At 45.8% G+C, this 21,475-nt stretch overlaps 1 protein-coding gene across 2 annotated transcripts in view; it reads left to right on the forward strand.

Moving 5' to 3' along the window:
• PARP9 (poly(ADP-ribose) polymerase family member 9) overlaps positions 1-21,475 on the forward strand; it is an 89,882-nt gene that overhangs the window by 20,184 nt on the left and 48,223 nt on the right. For both annotated transcript variants that reach the window (XM_088475475.1, XM_088475477.1), the window contains exon 3: positions 10,911-11,126. In XM_088475475.1, coding sequence (XP_088331601.1) covers positions 10,911-11,126 — 216 coding nt within the window. The remainder of the gene's footprint in view (positions 1-10,910; positions 11,127-21,475) is intronic.

Raw genomic sequence — 21,475 nt, forward strand, 5'->3', positions numbered from 1 at the left:
ATTTCAGATTATTTTGAAAATACTGTAAACTGTTTGTAAACTTTTTCAGAATATATCCTTTTGCTTTATTAAAACATTATGTAGATACTGCGTATATACTAAAAAGTATGTTTCATAACCTTCTTTTATTAGTACCCTAGCTGAGGTACAAAAGAAACCTACGATGTAAGAATACAGACACAGTTTCATGCTCTGAGATAGTTAAAGTATTTGTCTGAAACAAAACTGTATTTTTATTTTATTTTTTTTCCTCCTCCTCCTCCGTGCAGCTTCTCCATCTGGGAGGGGTATAGAGAGAGAGAGTGAAACTCACACTGACGCACTAGGTACACAGACAGAGTGATACTCACACTGACGCACTAGGTACACAGACAGAGTGATACTCACACTGACGCACTAGGTACACAGACAGAGTGATACTCACACTGACGCACTAGGTACACAGACAGAGTGATACTCACACTGACGCACTAGGTACACAGACAGAGTGATACTCACACTGACGCACTAGGTACACAGACAGAGTGATACTCACACTGACGCACTAGGTACACAGACAGAGTGATACTCACACTGACGCACTAGGTACACAGACAGAGTGATACTCACACTGACGCACTAGGTACACAGACAGAGTGATACTCACACTGACGCACTAGGTACACAGACAGAGTGATACTCACACTGACGCACTAGGTACACAGACAGAGTGATACTCACACTGACGCACTAGGTACACAGACAGAGTGATACTCACACTGACGCACTAGGTACACAGACAGAGTGATACTCACACTGACGCACTAGGTACACAGACAGAGTGATACTCACACTGACGCACTAGGTACACAGACAGAGTGATACTCACACTGACGCACTAGGTACACAGACAGAGTGATACTCACACTGACGCACTAGGTACACAGACAGAGTGATACTCACACTGACGCACTAGGTACACAGACAGAGTGATACTCACACTGACGCACTAGGTACACAGACAGAGTGATACTCACACTGACGCACTAGGTACACAGACAGAGTGATACTCACACTGACGCACTAGGTACACAGACAGAGTGATACTCACACTGACGCACTAGGTACACAGACAGAGTGATACTCACACTGACGCACTAGGTACACAGACAGAGTGATACTCACACTGACGCACTAGGTACACAGACAGAGTGATACTCACACTGACGCACTAGGTACACAGACAGAGTGATACTCACACTGACGCACTAGGTACACAGACAGAGTGATACTCACACTGACGCACTAGGTACACAGACAGAGTGATACTCACACTGACGCACTAGGTACACAGACAGAGTGATACTCACACTGACGCACTAGGTACACAGACAGAGTGATACTCACACTGACGCACTAGTTACACAGACAGAGTGATACTCACACTGACGCACTAGGTACACAGACAGAGTGATACTCACACTGACGCACTAGGTACACAGACAGAGTGATACTCACACTGACGCACTAGGTACACAGACAGAGTGATACTCACACTGACGCACTAGGTACACAGACAGAGTGATACTCACACTGACGCACTAGGTACACAGACAGAGTGATACTCACACTGACGCACTAGGTACACAGACAGAGTGATACTCACACTGACGCACTAGGTACACAGACAGAGTGATACTCACACTGACGCACTAGGTACACAGACAGAGTGATACTCACACTGACGCACTAGGTACACAGACAGAGTGATACTCACACTGACGCACTAGGTACACAGACAGAGTGATACTCACACTGACGCACTAGGTACACAGACAGAGTGATACTCACACTGACGCACTAGGTACACAGACAGAGTGATACTCACACTGACGCACTAGGTACACAGACAGAGTGATACTCACACTGACGCACTAGGTACACAGACAGAGTGATACTCACACTGACGCACTAGGTACACAGACAGAGTGATACTCACACTGACGCACTAGGTACACAGACAGAGTGATACTCACACTGACGCACTAGGTACACAGACAGAGTGATACTCACACTGACGCACTAGGTACACAGACAGAGTGATACTCACACTGACGCACTAGGTACACAGACAGAGTGATACTCACACTGACGCACTAGGTACACAGACAGAGTGATACTCACACTGACGCACTAGGTACACAGACAGAGTGATACTCACACTGACGCACTAGGTACACAGACAGAGTGATACTCACACTGACGCACTAGGTACACAGACAGAGTGATACTCACACTGACGCACTAGTTACACAGACAGAGTGATACTCACACTGACGCACTAGTTACACAGACAGAGTGATACTCACACTGACGCACTAGGTACACAGACAGAGTGATACTCACACTGACGCACTAGGTACACAGACAGAGTGATACTCACACTGACGCACTAGGTACACAGACAGAGTGATACTCACACTGACGCACTAGGTACACAGACAGAGTGATACTCACACTGAAAACATTGAAAGAACAAGTTAAACAGTTTGTCATTACAAAAGTTTACAATCCTGCTCTGAACATAGGAAGTATATAGGATCATGTTTATTAGTCCCTTCTAATATAGATGAAGTATCTGCACTCTTCTCATCTCATTCCTGATACTCCACAGAAACAGCATTCTCTTCCTATGCAAACACTATAATCCCTAGGTTTTCAAGACACATCCCTTCTTGATTGACATCCTACTTATGTAATCATTCTTATACTGTGCACTTTTCTGATTCTACCTCCATTCTTAGCTAACTAATCTGCTCCTTTGATTTTCAATATCATCTGTATGCAGACAATACTCAAATTTTCCTATTCTCCCCAGATTTGTCACTAACTGCGCTTCTCTGTGTCACTGTATATCTCTCCACCATTACATCTTGGAATGTCATCTCGCCACCTCAAAATTACTGTATCCAAAACAGAATTAATTATATATCTCCCAGCCAATAATAGTCACCATATTGATATCTCTATAACTATTGACAACTCGACAATCAACCCCACTTCACAAGCTCGCTGCCTTGGTGTCATCCTTGACTATAAACTGTCTGGAATTATGTAAATTAGTCTTCGACATATCTCAGAATAGAGCATGTATAGTTTCCTGGGGTCCTCCTAGATCCACTGCACATATACACTGTTCTGTCCCCAGAAGCAGATACTGATTACTAGAGGCTTCTGAAACTGGAGCACATTAAGCTCTATGGCAATCATCCTAGTCCCATGATGTGCCCGTAGAATAGCAGCGTTGGTGATATATGGAACACCGCATCGCCCCCACAGTTAGGCGACTGTAATTTATTTCTGGGTTTAATGCGTTTTCTCCAGGTGGGTACCGGATATAAATACGAGAAGAAGGGGGCACATAGTATATACCCGACATAAAGTCTCAGTACAGTGATTGTATAGGTTTGCACTCACCTATTCCTGGGGTTGGGTACGGGATGCCAGCGGTCAGAATACCTACCTGTGCCGGCAGTAACAGAGACACATACACAATCCCGGCCGACTGCATGCAGAACTCGGCGACTCCTGTCCATGGGGTCCCGGCCATGTACCCAGTACCTGCGTGCCCCCTCCTACCACCCCCACTATCTCTCCCCAGCACCCATCACGGCATCCAGAGACTTGTAGTTCCGAGGCAGCTGGAGAGACCCAGACAGGGTGATTACCTGCACAATCCATGCACTGACAACCTATGTAGAATTAGTCATAATGTCCCCCAGCTGCCTGTCTGGCATCACTCCTACAGAGGGGCTGCATGGCATCTTGTATACATAGTAATGGGCAGTGTTGTTTGTCTAGCCTTCCCTGCCATGTGCCCCCACAGGTTCAGCCTTTACTGCCATCTACCCTCCCCCAGGTTCAGCCTTCAATGCCATGTGCTTCCCCACAGTCCTGCATTCCCTGCCATGTGCCCCCCCCCCCCCCCCAGGTCCAGCCTACCCTGCTCTGCGTCCCCCAGGTCCAGCCTACCCTGCTCTGCGTCCCCCAGGTCCAGCCTTCCCTGCTCTGCGTCCCCCAGGTCCAGCCTTCCCTGCTCTGCGTCCCCCAGGTCCAGCCTTCCCTGCTCTGCGTCCCCCAGGTCCAGCCTTCCCTGCTCTGCGTCCCCCAGGTACAGCCTTCCCTGCTCTGCGTCCCCCAGGTCCAGCCTTCCCTGCTCTGCGTCCCCCAGGTCCAGCCTTCTCTGTCCTGTGACCATCCAGTTGCAGCCCTCGCATATTCAGATATCACTTGTCTCCCATACATTGCCCCCACCACCCATATTTGCCCTGTGCCCTCACCACACCCACATTTCCTCTGTGTTGTTCAAAAACCACATTTCCTCTTCCCGCTACCCCCTTTCATCTTCCACTTTTCCCTTCATCATGCCTTACCATCATCCTCCTGAAGGCGATGGAGTCCTGCTGGCTGATGATAAAGAGTGACATGTATGGCAGGTAAGCACATTCTTCTGATATAATTTTATTTCTACTACAGGGTCCATAGGGGTCCACAGGGTGACCTTGGGGTTTCGGTGATGCAGAGTCATTCGGGCACCTTACGCAATAAATTTTTCTTCCTAGGATGCACTTGGGTCTACCTCTATACCCCGCCCCCGGTCCAGAGGTACCTCAGTTTCGTTGGGTGCCCGGCCAGAAGAGTCGGGTCACTGAACGCAGTGGGGCTGTTAAAACAGCCCCTGAATATTTTTTTTATTTTAAGAAGACTTCACTTCTGTAAGCGGACAGTCCAGGGCACTCCGTCACCCCGCTAGCGCCGAGCGGCCGGTACTGATCAGGGGATCGCGGCGGCAGCCGGGGTCTGTGCTAGCCAGACCCCGGGGACTCCCAGGACTGCAGCCGGATTTACGGGGTCTTCAAGGTAAGCACGGTGATTCGCTGTGCAGTCCTTTCCCCCCGGGTCTCTGGGGACATGCGGGGCACAGTGCTTGGGAAACACTGCACTTCCAGTGCCTCAGGGGTTAATCACCGGCCAGGGGAGGCTGCTTTTCCTGTTTACAGACGGCTCCTCCCCTCTGCACAGCGCGCCTTCCACTGCGGTCTGCCTCAGCTGCAGCAGCTCTCCTCCCACAGGAACGGCTCTTCCTAGATCTCTGGTGGCCATTTTGTCCTTGGCAAGGTCACAGATCTCTGAGGAGCACGGAGCCTGGGTCCCCCTACATACCTCTCCTCAGTGTGTGGTTATTGTATGTAGCACTATATCCTACCAGACGCTAAGTCTGTGTAGTTGATTAGTAGTGCCATTAAGTGCAGGTGTTATTTATTTCTGCATTATATGTGACTGCATGCTAGTGCTGTCTGTCTGAGTTTCACTTTCTTCTGTCAGCCATTTTACTTTCCCTGTGTCTTTTTTTTTCTCACTGAGCCCTAATAACAAGTGTTGTCAGGGTACAGCCTCACAGTCTGTTTTTTTCTGTGTGGTGGGTCACATACAGTATACTGGTATCCTTTCCACCATGTCTGGTAGTGAGAGTGATATGCCAAGTTTGGCTCCTGCCCGGCTGTCCTGTAAAATGTTTACAGCGGAATTTGGGGTGGGAGACATGGTACTTGAGGGATTATGTTTTACGTGTTATGCTCCTCCAGGTCCCTCTACTGTCTGAGCCACTCCACAGAAACCCCCTTGGGCATGCTTTGCACAAGCACTTGCGCCCATTGCGGGACGTTTAGCTGTTCCTCCTGTGTCTTCCCCGTTAGGGTTCACACAGCAGCAGCTTATGGCCTCTCAGAGCCTGCTTCAGCAGACTGCACCCATACAGGTATTATCCCCCCGTGGGTTAATATGATTCCTAACGCACTACAGAGTGTGGCTGAGGTGCGGCAGGGGGAGGCACCCCAAACTAGACCGGCTAAAATATTTTTGCCGTCATCTCAATCTACTCTGTATGATGACGACGATATGTCATCTGATGATGGGGTGCTCACGGATGACTCTGACTCCGAGTCCTTTACACGTGAGGTGGAGCCCAAGTCAAAAATGTATATTCCGGGTCTGATGCAAACTGTCCGCGCAGCCTTGGTCATAGAGGAGGACGAGCCTCCAGCACCTAAGTCCAAACATGTATATTTCAAGGACATAAAGCTGACTGCTGCTATATTTCCTTTGTCCGACCAGCTGGTGGATCACCTGGAAGTGGCATGGAAAACACCTGGAAAGCGTTACCAGCCGCAGAAGCGTCTGGCCTATGCTTATCCTTTTGCTGAGGACTATTTTACTAAATGGGAAACTTAACCGGCGGTGGATTCCCATGTAGCGCACTTTTTTAAAAGCGCGACTCTCCCTATGCCTTCCATGTCGTCCCTGAAGGATACTACATATATCAAGGTAGAGGTTTGCCCGAAGTCCATTTATTCTCTTACAGGTGCCGCGTGCAGATCAGCCATGGCTATCTGCTGGCTGGCTCGGGCTATGGAATGTTGGGCAAACACCCTGGAAAAGCCCTTGTCTCCGGATGCTACCAGTGAGCAGTTGAAACTTGTGGGCAACCTCCGAGGTTCAGCTACCTATATTAACAAGGCTGTCTTGGATGTCAGCTTATTAAATGCCAGGATTTCCACTGCGGCCATTGCGGCTCGCCGCTCCCTGTGGCTTCGCTCTTGGAGGGCAGATGCGGACTCCAAGAAGGGCTTAGAGCATTTACCTTATAACGTTAAAGTCTTGTTTGGCCCTGATTTGGATAAAATTGTGGATATGTTGGCAGCGGCTAAGTCTGCTTGTCTGCTTTCTGCTCCTGCTCCCTCTGGGTCTCGGACTTCATCCTTTCGGACCTATCGGGCCACAGGTAAGGTTAGAACTCAGTCCTTTCCTAGGCCGTCAACCACCAAGAAACCGACCAAGCCTAAGAAGCAAGCTTGGAGTGCGAGACGTCCGGCTGCCAAACCTGATGACAAGCCCTCAGCCTGACGGGGCAGGTCTCCCCCTGGGGGATCCCAGGGTGGGATGCCGACTTCTTCAATTCGCCCAATGCTGGTGTCAGACTACCACAGACACTTGGGTGAGAGAAGTGGTCTCAGGGGTACACCCTCTCCTTTCGCAGAAGGCCTCCCCATCAGTTCTTCTGCACTGGCCTCCTGTCAAACAAGGCCTTGGCTATTCAAGAGGCAGTACAATCCATGCTTCAGGCAGGGGTCATTGTACCTGTCCCTTTATCCGAGAGGGGAACGGGTTATTATTCCAGCCTTTTTCTGGTTCAAAAACCGAATGGATCCCACCGACCTATGCTCAATCTCAGGTCCCTGAACAAATTCCTCAGGGTACCTCGGTTCAGGATGAAAATCCTGCGCTCAATCATACTGGCTATGGAACCTGGGGATTTTATGGTGTCACTGGATATTCAGGATGTATACCTGCATATTCCGATTGCTTCAACTCACCAATATTTGATCAGGTTTGCTGTGTCACAACAACATTTCCAGTTTCGGCTCTGCCATTTTGCCTCTCTACTGCACCTCGGGTGTTTACAAAAATTATGGCTGTACTGGCAGCCCATCTGCGGCTGCAGGGGGTCCGCCTGTTTGCATACCTGGACAACCTCTTACTGTTGGCAGGGTCTCCAGAGGTACTTCGCCACCACCTACAGCTGACAATATCTGTACTACAGATGCATGGGAGGTTGATCAATTGGAAGTAGTCCTCCCTGATCCCATCTCAAAGGATGCTCTGTTTGATTCACATCAGCAGAGGATCTTTCTGACAGCAGAAAAGATCTCCACTTTGCAGACACGAGAGCGCAGATGCCTCCACAGTCACCGAGTGTCAATACGCTCAGCCATGCAGTTACTGGGATCCATGGTGTCGACGTTCGACATGGTGGAATATGCCCAGTTTCAGTCCCGGCCTCTGCAGACATTGCTCCTCTCCAGGTGGGGCAGATTATGCCATCGGATAAGGACACAAATGATGGTGTTCTCTCCGGAGGTAAGTCTATCTCTGACTTGGTGGCTGCAGACGCTCCACCTCACCAGGGGGGCTCCCCTTTTGGATCCCGGACTGGGTCCTTTTGATGACGGACGCCAGTCTCCGGGTTTGGGGCGCAGTGACAGGTCCACACCCCTTTCAGGGACGGTGAACAGCAGAGGAGACTGCTCTACCAATCAACATATTGGAACTTCGGGCAGTCTTCAAGGGTCCTGCAACAAGCCAGACTAATACTTCACGGAAAGCCCGTGCAAGTTCAGTCAGACAACACCATGACTATGGTTTACATAACCCATCAAGGAGGGACTCGAAGTCAGGTGGCAATGACAGACGTGTCACGCATTCTGGCATGGGCGGAAGGCCATCTCCCAGCCATATCGGCAGAGTTCATCCCAGGAGTTCTCATTTGGGAAGCGGACTTCCTCAGCCGTCACGACGTGCATCCCGGGGAATGGTCTCTTCACCAAGAAGTGTTTCAGCTCCTAGTGGACAAGTAGGGTCTTCCAGACATGGACCTCATGGCCTCTCGACAAAATCACAAACTGCCACTGTACGAGTCCAGGACAAGAGACGCCAAGATTCTCTTGGCAGATGCTCTGTCAGTCAAGTGGACCTTCCAGTTTGCATACCTGTTCCCTCCAATCTCCCTTCTTCCTCAAGTACTTCAGAAGTTCAAACAAGAAGGAGGCACTGTCCTCCTAGTGGCTCCAGCATGGCCCAGAGGTCACTGGTACTCTGAGTTTTACTTCTCTCCATCGACACTCCGTTGCTGTTGCCTCAAATCCGGACCTGTTGTCTCAAAGTCCTTGCCTTTACCCGAACCTGGGTTGTCTGCCTTTGATGGTGTGGCTCTTGAGACATCCCTGCTAAGGTCCAAGGGTTTTTCCGGCTCTGTGGTTAACCCCATGCTCAGAGCATGTAAACCAGCCTCTGCCAGGGTTTACCACAGGGTGTGGCATACCTACTTTGAATGGTGTCATCCCAGAGGTTACGACCCCGAAGTGTTTAGGATATCCAGAGTTTTGGCTTTCCTGCAGGCGGGTTTCGGCCTTGGTCTCCGCCTTGCTTCACTGAAGGTGCATGTCTCTGCCCTTTCAATGTGGGTCCAGCGATGGATTGCTTCTCTTCCTGATATCCGTACTTTCCTACAGGAGTCCTTCGTATCCAGCCTCCCTTTGTCTTTCCTGTGGCTCCTTGGGATTTGACAGTTGTCCTACGGGCCCTCCATTTAAACCCCTGGTCTCAGTGGACCTCAAATGGATTACTGCTAAGACAGTTTTTCTTCTGGCTATTGCTCCTGCCAGAAGAGTGTCAGATTTAGGGGCTCTCTCTTGCCGTTCCCCATTTCTGTTTTTTCACCAGGACAGGGCGGTGCTTCGGTCTCGCCCTGGTTTCCTTTCTAAGGTGGTCTCTAGCTTCCACATTAATTAGGAAATTATTGTGCTGGTCTTTCCCCAGACCTCTCGGCAGGTGAGGCCTCATTGGGTGTGGGGCGGGACCTCAATATTTTGGTGGACCGTACCAGTTCCCTTTGGAAGTCAGACACCTTGTTTGTACTTTATGATTTCCACAAGAAGGGATGGCCAGCCAATAAACAAACTTTGGCTAGATGGTTTTGTATGGCGATCTCTGAGGCTTACACTCATGAGGGCCTTCCATTGCCGCCCTCTGTTACTGCTCATTCTACTCGGTCTGTGGGTCCTTCGTGGGCAGCTCGCCGTGGCGCCTCGGCTGTTCAGCTTTGTAAGGCGGCCATGTTGTCTTCTGTCCAGACTTTTTTTGAGGTATTATGCTTTTGATACCTTTTGCCTCTCAGGATGCTTCCTTTGGGTGGTGGATTTTAGTCTCTGCACAGGAGTGTCCCCACACTTGAAGGTACTGCTTTGGGACATCCCCTGTGGGCCCCTATGGACCCTGAAGTAGAAAATGAGAGATATGGTAAGAACTTACCTTTGTTATCTCTCTTTCTACGAAGTCCATAGGGTCCATAGGGCACTCACCCTGACGCACCTGTGCTTCAGATGGGCTTCGCTCTGGTCACCGGTTTTTCGTCTCCTTCTATGTGAGAATGTGATTCCTGTGTGCTCCAGACTTTCTTCTCTCTTTTAGCCTGCTCCAGCCTTTGGCTTGCTACGAAACTGAGGTTCCTCTGGCCCGGGGGCGGGGTATAAAGGGAGACCCAAGTGCATCCTGGGAAGAACAATTTACTGCGTAAGATGCCCGGATGACTCTGCATCACCTATACCCCAAGGTCACCCTGTGGACCCCTATGGACTTCGTAGAAAGAGAGATAACAAAGGTAAGTTCTTACCATATCTAATTTTTTCCCTGTACCGCTGCTATCGCTGGCGAAAACCCAGGCGGCAGTCTGGATGGGACAGGTGTATGGGGGTGCTGTACGGATGGGACAGGCATATAGGGGTGCTGTACGGATGGGACAGGTATGTTGGGGGTGTTGTATTGATGGGACAGGTATATGGGGTATGCTGTATGGATGGGACAGGTATATGGGGGTGCTGTATGGCTGGGACAGGTGTTTCTAAGATTGCACATGGGAGTTACAGGTGTTCTGTAACACATTTTTAAAGTGGCAAAAATAATCTACATACAGACATTTCCATGCACCCCAAATTCATCTACAGCGTTTGCAGAAAAACACTTTCTTTCTATTATTTTTTCACTGTAATAAGAAGAATGTATCCGCCATTTGACACCTTTTTAAGAACTTCAAATAGTTTGCTTTTGGCCACTAATAGACTAAAATTACGGCATGACCGATGGGATAAACTGTTTCCAATTCAATTGCGCGTTAAGTGAAGTTGCACACGAGATGAGTACGTTAAGTCAAGCTGCTGTAAACATAGATTTTACCATGGCTAATTGGCTCTGCACCTACATTTCTATACATGTGATTATAGTAACACTGCTCTATTCATATTATCTTTTATTTGCAGACAACGATTATTGTGAATTCAGTCGGCTCAAATCTAAATCTATCTTTTGGGGAAATTACAAAAGCAATTTACAGGAAAGCTGGTGGCTCCTTACAGAGTGAAATCTACAGGAAACAAAACTACAGCCAAACAATGATCCCTACCGGGGGTTACGGCCTGCCCTGTAACTTTGTGTATCATGTGATATTACAATCAAGTCCAATGAGCTCTGAGCAAGTGAGTACTGATATTGTTCATAGTATTATTACTGTTATCTTGTTTTTATATTGTATCTCTTACTTTGTATGTCCCCAAAATGTAATTCTATCTCTGCACATTGTTTAACGCACCCATTGTAACCAATGTAATGCACCCAAGACAGCTGCCTCTCCTGGTACTTTCGTGGGTGGAATGAAGAATCCACGGAACTGACGAGCCTGTGGCTATCTTGTCTTTTGTATTTATTTATTTCTCAGCCACAGGGGACACTGGAAACTAGTACTGTGGTTATATATGGACAAAAAAAGGGTGGGCGCTACTATTAATTAAATGACCAAACAGTGTATACTAGAAAAGACCACTTAAGCTGCCCCCAAAAAGGTGGATCTGGAAATCCACCTAATACTAGGAAAATCAAACAGCTGAAAAAAACGGGAGCGCTAGTAATGGCTACTGCTTTAAGAAATATATATAATTTTATTGCACATAATACAATTTAAAATTTATTTCATCATACAAAAATGGATACAGATGCAATATGAAGTGAGGCTTAACGCCACAATATAAAGCACGGATCCGGCTCAGTGTGTCATATCAATTACATAAAAAATATAAAATAAAAATATAAATAATTTCACAAAATTTAAGAGGAATCCCCAGTCACTTTGATTCAGTCCAGAATATTCAGCGGCTGCTGACTCCACCGCCCGGGACGCTGGTGTGCCATCCATGTGACTAACGACGCGGCTACACTGTTGTCCTCACAGCTTGATTGCTGCTACGTTGTAGGACACTTCTCTAACGGAAGGCAGGCTGGTGCCGACGCCAAGTTCAAGGCTTTTGATAGCTGGAGCTCAAACAGGAAGCCCTGTGGACATTGAGCACACTAGCGGGGTGAGCAACAATTAAGCTGCTGTTTTAGAACTGGCCAGTTCAATAATTTAACATTATACAGGACATTTGCAGTGGTTAACTCATTATCCATCTATGAGGAGGATTAATCAACTGTGTAACTAGCAGAATAAGGACCTCATTCAGAGTCGGTCGTTGCGGCTGCACGGTCGTATAGGAAAGGGCCGAATATGCAAATGATGCACACGCATGTTGCGTCCCTAAGGTCGGATCGTTAGCTGGCCGACCAAGGGGTGGATGTGGTTGGATCGCTAAAAATACGCCCACATCTCGTACGCATTACACGTCATCTCTGGCCATATAAGGATTAATCGCGAGCATCGTAAACCATCGGAACTGGTCGTAGAGCTAAAGGCTGACCATACCTTCTCTTAAGCACTACGATCATGTCAGTGTAAAACCTCCCCTGTCACGTGTGCCATGACACTACTTTGTGCATTATGCACTCCCATAAAACGCCGTTCGCATAATGAGGCACGCCTGCGTTCGGATTTCCACTCCCCCGTTTTCAAGCACCTTCCCCTGTTACCACCCACAAACGCCTCATCCTGTCACTCAAACTAACGACCTGGCCAAGTTCAAGGAGAGAGAAATTTCTGATCGTAGCCGCTAGTTTGCGCACGCGCATTGTGAACTGTACGCATGCGCAGTTTAGCGAACATCGGCTGCGTACGACCGTGCGGCCGCTTCGACCGACTCTGAATGAGGTCCTAAGTCCTCACTGAGATATATATATTTTTTATATGCGGGAATACGGACTGTACCAGGACATTTTATTAATTGTACAACAAATTGAGTAATATTAGTACAATCATCGCTTGAGGTGCTGTGTATTGTAAAAATTAAGCAATTGCTATGAATTTGTAGGCTATTTCAAAATGGGTTTCATCATATCTATTATGTGATATATTTATAATGGTTATATGTGTATGATTAAATGTTTTATTAATTTTATTGATCGAGTCCTGAACAATTTATATACCATCAATAGTTGTTTTGGTTCATCTGCCACTTCACATATTTGTAGTTCATTTTTAATTAGTGCAGAGGGTATATATATATATATATATATATATATATATATATATATATATAGAAATCCAAAAGAAATTGGCACTCAGAGTAATTGAAAATGCAAATATAGAAATGTATTAAATTCGGTCTACAGCCGTTTCTGGGCCGAAGCCCCGTCTTCAGGACCACAATACAAACAAAACACATAAAATAACCACATAACCCCCCATATGTACCTTACCATCAACCGGCGCGCGCCTCCAGCCGTCCGTCAGGAACCATCCGCCGGAAGCACGTGACCGTCACACTTCCGGAAACTACAGCCGACATCGTCATGGGGACCGCAGAGTGCGTTCCACAGACCAGAGAGCCTGCGTTCCACAGTCGTGAACCGGCGCCGCCCCCCAGCAGTGGCACCTAAAGACACAGCAAGACACCCACCGATTGGTGTATGTACATCACAAGCCCAACAACATTACATAAACATTAACAAAAAATGACAAACATCATAAAAACCGAGCAAATAAGCACATACCCCGTTAGGACCCCCACAATCAAGTCACAGACAAGTACGTTTACCCCGTTGTATTTAATTTAATGTATGACCTTGTTTGCACTCCCATAACAGACCTACTATCTTTTTCTATTCTAGTTTACCTATATTGCCAGGAAATAAAACATACTACAAAAGGTGACAGCTGCAATAGTTACAGTGGGTGAATACAAAATAAGAATACAAGGGCACAGAGGGGGAGGAGCCAGTCACACTTATTAATTTCTTAAAGTGACGGCTCCTCTCTATACCCACAGTACAAGAAAACGGGAGCGCTAGTAATGGCTACTGGTTTTAAGAAATATTTATAATTTTATTGCACATAATACAATTTACAGATGGAATATATAAATGGATACAGATGGAATATATAAATGGATACAGATGGAATATATAAATAACTGCATTCTACGCTTCGCTTCAAAATCTGATTACATTGATGCTAAATCTATTCATGCATGAGTGATTTTTATTCACAATTTTGTGAAATTACAAGAGCAAAATCTACATATATAGAAAAATCTACATTATATATATATATATATATATATATATATATATATATATATATATATATATATATATATATATAATCCAAAGTCTGCCGGCACTCACAACACCAACACAGCTGCCTCCGGTGCGCAATTTAAATCAATCCACAGAAATCCAAAAGAAATTGGCACTCATATTTGTAGTTCATTTTTAATTAGTGCAGAGGGTATATATATATATATATATATATATATATATATAGAAATCCAAAAGAAATTGGCACTCAGAGTAATTGAAAATGCAAATATAGAAATGTATTAAATTCGGTCTACAGCCGTTTCTGGGCCGAAGCCCCGTCTTCAGGACCACAATACAAACAAAACACATAAAATAACCACATAACCCCCCATATGTACCTTACCATCAACCGGCGCGCGCCTCCAGCCGTCCGTCAGGAACCATCCGCCGGAAGCACGTGACCGTCACACTTCCGGAAACTACAGCCGACATCGTCATGGGGACCGCAGAGTGCGTTCCACAGACCAGAGAGCCTGCGTTCCACAGTCGTGAACCGGCGCCGCCCCCCAGCAGTGGCACCTAAAGACACAGCAAGACACCCACCGATTGGTGTATGTACATCACAAGCCCAACAACATTACATAAACATTAACAAAAAATGACAAACATCATAAAAACCGAGCAAATAAGCACATACCCCGTTAGGACCCCCACAATCCATAATCCCACACTCCAGAATCCCAATCGCAAACATAGCAATACAAAGTGAAAATAAAAGATCACCATCACAATACCAAATCAATCATATGAGGCTATTCCAATTAATTTTTTCATTTAAGCCATGTGGGGCAATGGTATTAAGTCTTAAAATCCACTTGGATTCCTTGATAAGTAACTGCTTAGCCCTATCACCCCGTCTCAGAGTGACGGGCACATGGTCAATCATAAAGTATCTAAGTGATGCCAGCGTGTGCCCGACCTCTTTGAAGTGTCGAGCAACTGGCTGATCAATAAGCCTCCCTTGTAATGACAGCCTGATAGCGGACCTATGCGCTGCCATACGCTCTGAGAATTTACGTGTAGTCTGCCCCACGTAATATAGCTTACATGGACAGATAACAATGTATACAACATGATCAGTAGAACAAGTCAACACATATCTTATGTCAAAAATTTTGTTCGTATGTGGGTGTTTGAAAGATTGACATGTATGCAAAAAAGAACATGTTGTGCAATTACTGCACCTGTAACATCCTGGCTGTTTTCTCTGTGTATTCACTGTCACAGGGACAGCTTTACCCGTGATGTCTGTTTTAACAAGTCTATCTCTCAAATTTCTACCTCGTCGCAGTGCAGCTATGGGTCTACTATTTCTGAAGATAGGAAGATCCCTATCCGATGAGACCACTGGCCATAACGCCTGCGTGGCTCTCCTAATGATAGGACTGGCAGTAGAAAAATCACTAGTCCAAGGTATTATTTTAGATGAGTCCCTAGCCTTGGGACACAATAGATCATTGCGTGACATAAGCATTACTTTGATTTTTTGTTCTCTTAAAGTTTGGGGATTATAACCTCTATTAATGAACTTGTCAATAAGTACATCCAACTCCCCAGCAACCTTACTCGAATCACTCGTGATGCGAGCTATCCTCATCATCTGGGACAAAGGTAGACCCTGTTTCAGGGGTTCTGGGTGATGGCTAGAGGCTAATAGAAAAGTGTTTCTATCTGTTGGTTTATGAAAGACATCTGTTTGAAAAGCCCCATTAATGAACTTAACCGTAACATCTAAAAAATGTACCTCACTTTCGTGATACAGAAACGTGAACTTAATAGGAGAATCAGACCTATCGATAGTCTCCATAAGATGAATAAATCTGTCGGTACCCCCAGTCCACAGAAGAAAAATGTCATCAATGTACCGGGTGTACCACAGAATATCATTCGACACCTCCTCATCCTGGAAAAACAACTGCTGTTCAAGGTCAAACATAAAAACATTAGCATACGAGGGTGCCACAGATGACCCCATGGCACACCCTCGTAGCTGTAGATAGAACCCACCATCATGGAGGAAATAATTACGACATAAGGTGAGCTCCAAGAGCTTCAAAAATAAACCATGGTCAAACAACGATTCATGCAGATTAATACCCAAAAACTTTTTCATGGCCAGCATGCCACCAATATGTGGAATGGAGGTATATAGACTGCATATGTCCAAACAACATAATAGGGTGTGTGATGGAATATTCTTCAAGTCCGCGAGTTTTTGTAAAAACATAGAGGTATCCTTGAGGAATGTAGATTGTCTGCCCACCAGTGGTTGCAGAATAGAATCCAGCAACTGAGACACCGGTTGCAGCAATGAGTCTCTCGCCGATATAATCGGCCGTCCCGGGGGATTAATGCTGTCTTTGTGCACCTTAGGTAAGGTGTACAGTACAGGAACCCTAGGATACTGAACTAATAGGGCTTTGTACACTTTCAGAGGAATTAATGACTGGTCCTTAGCTGTCGTCAAGATCTCTGCCAATTCCCTCTGATACTCAATGGTAGGGTCTCTTGACAGTTTTTGGTACACTGCCGTGTCTGATAGTTGGGACTCAATCTCAGCCCTGTAAGTTCCAATATCCTGTATCACGATGGCACCGCCCTTGTCGGCAGGCCTGATGACAATGTCTTCATATGACTCCAAATTTTTAAGTGCCCGCAACTCTGAGTTAGACAGGTTGGGGTGAACCTTACCAGGTGCCGCGACAAATTTAGTGACTGCCTCATCAAGTAGACGACCAAAAGTCCGCAAAGATGCATTATTGGAAATAGGATCATAATTGGACCTAGAGGATCGATGCAAAAATACCTCAAAAATCGTAGGAGCAGCACTTAAATTCTCATGCTGAAAATGCTCCTTGAGCCTCAATTTTCTCGCAAACTTATGAGAATCACACCTCCACTTAAACTCATCAAAACGATTTGTAGGAACAAAACTTAATCCTCGGTTTAAGACCTGAATCTCCAATGCAGATAGTTGTCTTTGAGACAGATTAAAAATTAGATTTTCTTCTTGGTGGGAGGTCTTCCTCTGCCTCTTATTTTGCCCGCCTCTGCGGGTAGTTGGTCTGACCTGGTTTCCACTAAGGGTACAGGGGCCAGCCCTAAAGGGCCTCTCTGTGACCTACTAGAATCGTCGCTTTCTGAGACTTGAAAATCACTGTCACTATTACTGTTTGAAATGTTCCTGCCACTTCGTTTATCAAAATTTTTTTTGTGCCAAGGTCTACGTCTGACAACCCTCTCCTGCTGAAACCGAGAGGGGGCGCCCCCAGATAGCCATTTGTAAACACGGTTGTCATCATAATCAGCATCCACCGTGTATTTCTTATTTTTCTTGAACTTGATTAAGTTACGCTTGTACGTATCACATTGTTCCTCCATCTTACTGAGCCAATCATGGCTAGGTTCATCTTTTAAGGTTTTCGTATGGGATTTTTCAAAGAGAGCAATCTTCTCTTTAGTGATGGTTAATTCACGATTGGACTCCTCAATAACTGCAACCATCAAATCGAACGCACATTTATTTAAAATGGCGATCCACTTGTGTACAAATTCTGGGTTGTTCCGCCCAATTGTGGGAACATTATGCACACGGAAGCCACGGGGAATTTTGTGCTCCCTATAATACTCGGATAATGAAATCCCGTGCAATGAATAATCAATCTCACGGCGTTTTAATTTCATCAATTGATAAAATAAATCCTCAGCTTTATGCACTGGATCATTCAGCATTAAGACTTCTTTGGATAAAATTTGCTCAATGTCACTAGCAGAGTAGCTGAATGTAGCACCTGCCTCTTGGTTAAATAATCCTCGACATCCTGTCTGTTCACTAGGAAGGCTGGTATGCTCCATTATGCCACGCTGAGATCCTCACACATGCATTAAAGTGAGCTGGCTTGTTTCAGAAGAAAGGTGGTTCCTATGTCTACACGAAAGACATGGGTGCCATGCAACAGGTACAACAAATGTACAAAAAATAATCCAAAGTCTGCCGGCACTCACAACACCAACACAGCTGCCTCCGGTGCGCAATTTAAATCACGGGGTATGTGCTTATTTGCTCGGTTTTTATGATGTTTGTCATTTTTTGTTAATGTTTATGTAATGTTGTTGGGCTTGTGATGTACATACACCAATCGGTGGGTGTCTTGCTGTGTCTTTAGGTGCCACTGCTGGGGGGCGGGGCCGGTTCACGACTGTGGAACGCAGGCTCTCTGGTCTGTGGAACGCACTCTGCGGTCCCCATGACGATGTCGGCTGTAGTTTCCGGAAGTGTGACGGTCACGTGCTTCCGGCGGATGGTTCCTGACGGACGGCTGGAGGCGCGCGCCGGTTGATGGTAAGGTATATATGGGGGGTTATGTGGTTATTTTATGTGTTTTGTTTGTATTGTGGTCCTGAAGACGGGGCTTCGGCCCAGAAACGGCTGTAGACCGAATTTAATACATTTCTATATTTGCATTTTCAATTACTCTGAGTGCCTATTTCTTTTGAATTTCTGTGGATTGATTTAAATTGCGCACCGGAGGCAGCTGTGTTGGTGTTGTGAGTGCCGGCAGACTTTGGATTATTTTTTGTACATTTGTTGTACCTGTTGCATGGCACCCATGTCTTTCGTGTAGACATAGGAACCACCTTTCTTCTGAAACAAGCCAGCTCACTTTAATGCATGTGTGAGGATCTCAGCGTGGCATAATGGAGCATACCAGCCTTCCTAGTGAACAGACAGGATGTCGAGGATTATTTAACCAAGAGGCAGGTGCTACATTCAGCTACTCTGCTAGTGACATTGAGCAAATTTTATCCAAAGAAGTCTTAATGCTGAATGATCCAGTGCATAAAGCTGAGGATTTATTTTATCAATTGATGAAATTAAAACGCCGTGAGATTGATTATTCATTGCACGGGATTTCATTATCCGAGTATTATAGGGAGCACAAAATTCCCCGTGGCTTCCGTGTGCATAATGTTCCCACAATTGGGCGGAACAACCCAGAATTTGTACACAAGTGGATCGCCATTTTAAATAAATGTGCGTTCGATTTGATGGTTGCAGTTATTGAGGAGTCCAATCGTGAATTAACCATCACTAAAGAGAAGATTGCTCTCTTTGAAAAATCCCATACGAAAACCTTAAAAGATGAACCTAGCCATGATTGGCTCAGTAAGATGGAGGAACAATGTGATACGTACAAGCGTAACTTAATCAAGTTCAAGAAAAATAAGAAATACACGGTGGATGCTGATTATGATGACAACCGTGTTTACAAATGGCTATCTGGGGGCGCCCCCTCTCGGTTTCAGCAGGAGAGGGTTGTCAGACGTAGACCTTGGCACAAAAAAAATTTTGATAAACGAAGTGGCAGGAACATTTCAAACAGTAATAGTGACAGTGATTTTCAAGTCTCAGAAAGCGACGATTCTAGTAGGTCACAGAGAGGCCCTTTAGGGCAGGCCCCTGTACCCTTAGTGGAAACCAGGTCAGACCAACTACCCGCAGAGGCGGGCAAAATAAGAGGCAGAGGAAGACCTCCCACCAAGAAGAAAATCTAATTTTTAATCTGTCTCAAAGACAACTATCTGCATTGGAGATTCAGGTCTTAAACCGAGGATTAAATTTTGTTCCTACAAATCGTTTTGATGAGTTTAAGTGGAGGTGTGATTCTCATAAGTTTGCGAGAAAATTGAGGCTCAAGGAGCATTTTCAGCATGAGAATTTAAGTGCTGCTCCTACGATTTTTGAGGTATTTTTGCATCGATCCTCTAGGTCCAATTATGATCCTATTTCCAATAATGCATCTTTGCGGACTTTTGGTCGTCTACTTGATGAGGCAGTCACTAAATTTGTCGCGGCACCTGGTAAGGTTCACCCCAACCTGTCTAACTCAGAGTTGCGGGCACTTAAAAATTTGGAGTCATATGAAGACATTGTCATCAGGCCTGCCGACAAGGGCGGTGCCATCGTGATACAGGATATTGGAACTTACAGGGCTGAGATTGAGTCCCAACTATCAGACACGGCAGTGTACCAAAAACTGTCAAGAGACCCTACCATTGAGTATCAGAGGGAATTGGCAGAGATCTTGACGACAGCTAAGGACCAGTCATTAATTCCTCTGAAAGTGTACAAAGCCCTATTAGTTCAGTATCCTAGGGTTCCTGTACTGTACACCTTACCTAAGGTGCACAAAGACAGCATTAATCCCCCGGGACGGCCGATTATATCGGCGAGAGACTCATTGCTGCAACCGGTGTCTCAGTTGCTGGATTCTATTCTGCAACCACTGGTGGGCAGACAATCTACATTCCTCAAGGATACCTCTATGTTTTTACAAAAACTCGCGGACTTGAAGAATATTCCATCACACACCCTATTATGTTGTTTGGACATATGCAGTCTATATACCTCCATTCCACATATTGGTGGCATGCTGGCCATGAAAAAGTTTTTGGGTATTAATCTGCATGAATCGTTGTTTGACCATGGTTTATTTTTGAAGCTCTTGGAGCTCACCTTATGTCGTAATTATTTCCTCCATGATGGTGGGTTCTATCTACAGCTACGAGGGTGTGCCATGGGGTCATCTGTGGCACCCTCGTATGCTAATGTTTTTATGTTTGACCTTGAACAGCAGTTGTTTTTCCAGGATGAGGAGGTGTCGAATGATATTCTGTGGTACACCCGGTACATTGATGACATTTTTCTTCTGTGGACTGGGGGTACCGACAAATTTATTCATCTTATGGAGACTATCGATAGGTCTGATTCTCCTATTAAGTTCACGTTTCTGTATCACGAAAGTGAGGTGCATTTTTTAGATGTTACGGTTAAGTTCATTAATGGGGCTTTTCAAACAGATGTCTTTCATAAACCAACAGATAGAAACACTTTTCTATTAGCCTCTAGCCATCACCCAGAACCCCTGAAACAGGGTCTACCTTTGTCCCAGATGATGAGGATAGCTCGCATCACGAGTGATTCGAGTAAGGTTGCTGGGGAGTTGGATGTACTTATTGACAAGTTCATTAATAGAGGTTATAATCCCCAAACTTTAAGAGAACAAAAAATCAAAGTAATGCTTATGTCACGCAATGATCTATTGTGTCCCAAGGCTAGGGACTCATCTAAAATAATACCTTGGACTAGTGATTTTTCTACTGCCAGTCCTATCATTAGGAGAGCCACGCAGGCGTTATGGCCAGTGGTCTCATCGGATAGGGATCTTCCTATCTTCAGAAATAGTAGACCCATAGCTGCACTGCGACGAGGTAGAAATTTGAGAGATAGACTTGTTAAAACAGACATCACGGGTAA

This window comes from Taudactylus pleione, unplaced genomic scaffold, assembly GCF_031769625.1.
Source record: "Taudactylus pleione unplaced genomic scaffold, aTauple2 ptg000173l, whole genome shotgun sequence".
Lineage (NCBI taxonomy): Eukaryota > Metazoa > Chordata > Amphibia > Anura > Myobatrachidae > Taudactylus > Taudactylus pleione.